The sequence below is a fragment of the Helianthus annuus genome, chromosome 2 (genome assembly GCF_002127325.2).
Source record: "Helianthus annuus cultivar XRQ/B chromosome 2, HanXRQr2.0-SUNRISE, whole genome shotgun sequence".
NCBI lineage: Eukaryota > Viridiplantae > Streptophyta > Magnoliopsida > Asterales > Asteraceae > Helianthus > Helianthus annuus.
This window is the reverse complement of record NC_035434.2, coordinates 164,730,433-164,732,925: the sequence shown is the minus strand read 5'-3', so window position 1 is coordinate 164,732,925 and position 2,493 is coordinate 164,730,433. Positions and strand designations below refer to the sequence as shown.

The 2,493-nt window shown below is 34.3% G+C and overlaps 1 protein-coding gene across 1 annotated transcript; it reads right to left on the bottom strand.

The window, feature by feature from the left end:
- Positions 1-714: 714 nt before the first annotated feature.
- On the bottom strand, positions 715-1,258 carry LOC110907485 (ETO1-like protein 2). Its single transcript, XM_022152465.2, has 2 exons — positions 1,114-1,258; positions 715-1,025 (listed from the first exon to the last, which is right to left on the bottom strand). Exons 1-2 carry the CDS (start codon positions 1,166-1,168, stop codon positions 793-795), a joined length of 288 nt encoding a protein of 95 aa, XP_022008157.1. The 5' UTR covers positions 1,169-1,258; the 3' UTR covers positions 715-792.
- Positions 1,259-2,493: the final 1,235 nt, after the last annotated feature.

The following is a 2,493-nucleotide window of genomic DNA, read 5'->3' as shown; positions in this document are numbered from 1 at the left end:
GCAGCTAGTTCACCAATATTAACTGCATAGTACCTAAGATCTATAACATGTTTTCAAGAAGCGAGTTCATGATAGGATCCTGATTAGACCAGCTCCTCATTCACCACCAGTCGAACACCCCTAAAATGGTTTCAAGTTTATACATGTGATATCTATGTACGGGTCAAAATTAACTCCAGTGGATGCATCATCACTCCTCTTTTCATTTTGACTAACTTAAATAAGTGACAGTTAACATCCATACAGTTTATTGACTCTTCAGTTTCACGCACATGATACAAATCACAAACACTCGATTAACTTCAAACTCCACAACAAATTCAACAAAAATAACTAAAACAAAACAACTCACCACCGTCTCGTCGGACTCAAACCTCTCAGCTCTTTTTGCCTGTAATAATAAAAAAACTCACATTCATATGTGAGTCGATAAAAAGTCGATAAAAATTACTTGCAGTCGATAAAAATAACTAGAACAAAAACTCACAAATTAGAAGTGAAATTAATGGAAGAAGTTAATCGATAAAAAGTCGATAAAAATTACTTGCAGTCAATAACTTAATAGCAGTAGAGGTTTTGTTAACCCTAATTGAATCGTTGGCCTCGTTTTATATACATTTACTTGAGTAATTTGAGTGTTCAAAACTTATCTTAGGGCATCTCATTATCCTCGGAGCTGCCCTCATAACATTTTAGGTTTTTTATACATTTGGGCGCGAATCTGCAGTCGTGTGATTGAACCAATGGAGGGCGTAAACGTCTTTTTATGCCCTCAATAGCTGCACAACAACCTCATGTATAGAACTCGGCAGATTCTTTTAGTGTTCGGTTATAAAGCTCGAGTGTCTCTTTGTGATTAGGATCTAAACAGAGTGCCGCTTCACAATCTCTTAATGCTAAGTCGTAATCACTCATTGACTCATAAAACGCTGCTCGAAGATGCAGCATTTGTAGCTCGGGTTTAAACGCTATGGCTTTTGTAAGCTCTTCGACAGCTTCAGTTTCCTTTTGTTCATCCATCAACACTGGTGGAATAGAATAATAAAGTTATTACTCTAAAACGTTAAACATATCTAAATAATTAAATTTGAATTATGAAATAATGAAAAGTACCTGCAGCTCTATATCTATAAGGGTAAGTCCTGAGTGGATCCAACTGAGTTGCCATATATAAATCGTTAACAGCGTTATCGCGATCGCAATATTCAGAACGTTTTTCATGAGCGGATGCATTATTTTATGCTTTTTCAATCAGTTTTGTCATTTTATGGTATGCAGCTTTTCTGTCGTCTTTAAGAGAATGGCAGTTAACTCAAGTTTATTTTCACTATACAAAAAGATTCAGAAGTTTATTTTTAATGTATGTGTCTACAAGTTACTTACTTTTCCTTTTCGAAACCCATCTGAAGGGCATTTAAGAGCATCAATAAGAAGTTAAATAACAACGGAAGAAGAATCAGGTTCCAGAGATGCATCTGCAAGTGTATACGCTTTAAGAAAATACGCTTCAAATGATCTTTGAATCAAAATACTTGACATAAAGACACTACTGATGGTTAGAGTAGACTAAAACACATTTATCTTTAAGAAAACTTTAGTATCTGGACTTCCTTATCCAAAAACTGACAATAAATCCCACATCTCATCTCTAATTATTTATCATTATCCAATAAACATTTATACATTTCATCATATAACAAAACTAAAGGCAAAAACATAACAAAGTACATCACAATGAAGTAAATCGCAGGAAGAACCGATCGCAATGTAATTGGATGATTACCTGGATTGAAGAAGAGAGGTTGCAATGTAATTGGATGATTACGATTCATCCTCAGATTTCACTTGTTTGTAATCGAACAAACCGGCGATACCTGAGCCTCCATTGATTGAACTCTGATTGATACAGTAAACATGATATTTGAAGAATTAGGGTTTGAAATTGAAATAGATACATACGAAGGAGATAAGCGATAAGTGAGGAAGAAGTTACCTTTGTGGATAGTGAGGGAGAATTAGGGGTTGAGGATGAGCAGTTCTTACAGCAATGGCGCCATTGAAATAGGTATATGTTTTTATCATCCAATCCAAGATTTGTATAATAAAAGGACACAACAACACAAATAATTAAAATTACTGAATCACTAAGTTAATAGATATTTAAAAAGAAAACCAGAGTAACATCATAGGCGATATTAAGACCTTCTTCGACTTCTGGCTTCACAGAAACGACCTTACAGACAATAGCATCTTCTTCTTCGTCTTCTGAAAGTGAAGAATGGTGAGAGAGTAGAGAGAGAAATTGAAATGGGTTTTTGAATTTTGAAGCTTTGAGAAATTATAAAGAAGTTTTTATACTATGATTTGAATTTTGAATTTAGATTATGGAGCCAGGATTTTGAATCTTCAGAGGTTTTGAATTTTGAATTTTGAATTTTGAATCGTCAGAGGTTTATTCATCAGAGGTTTATATATCAGTGGTTTGCCCTTTGA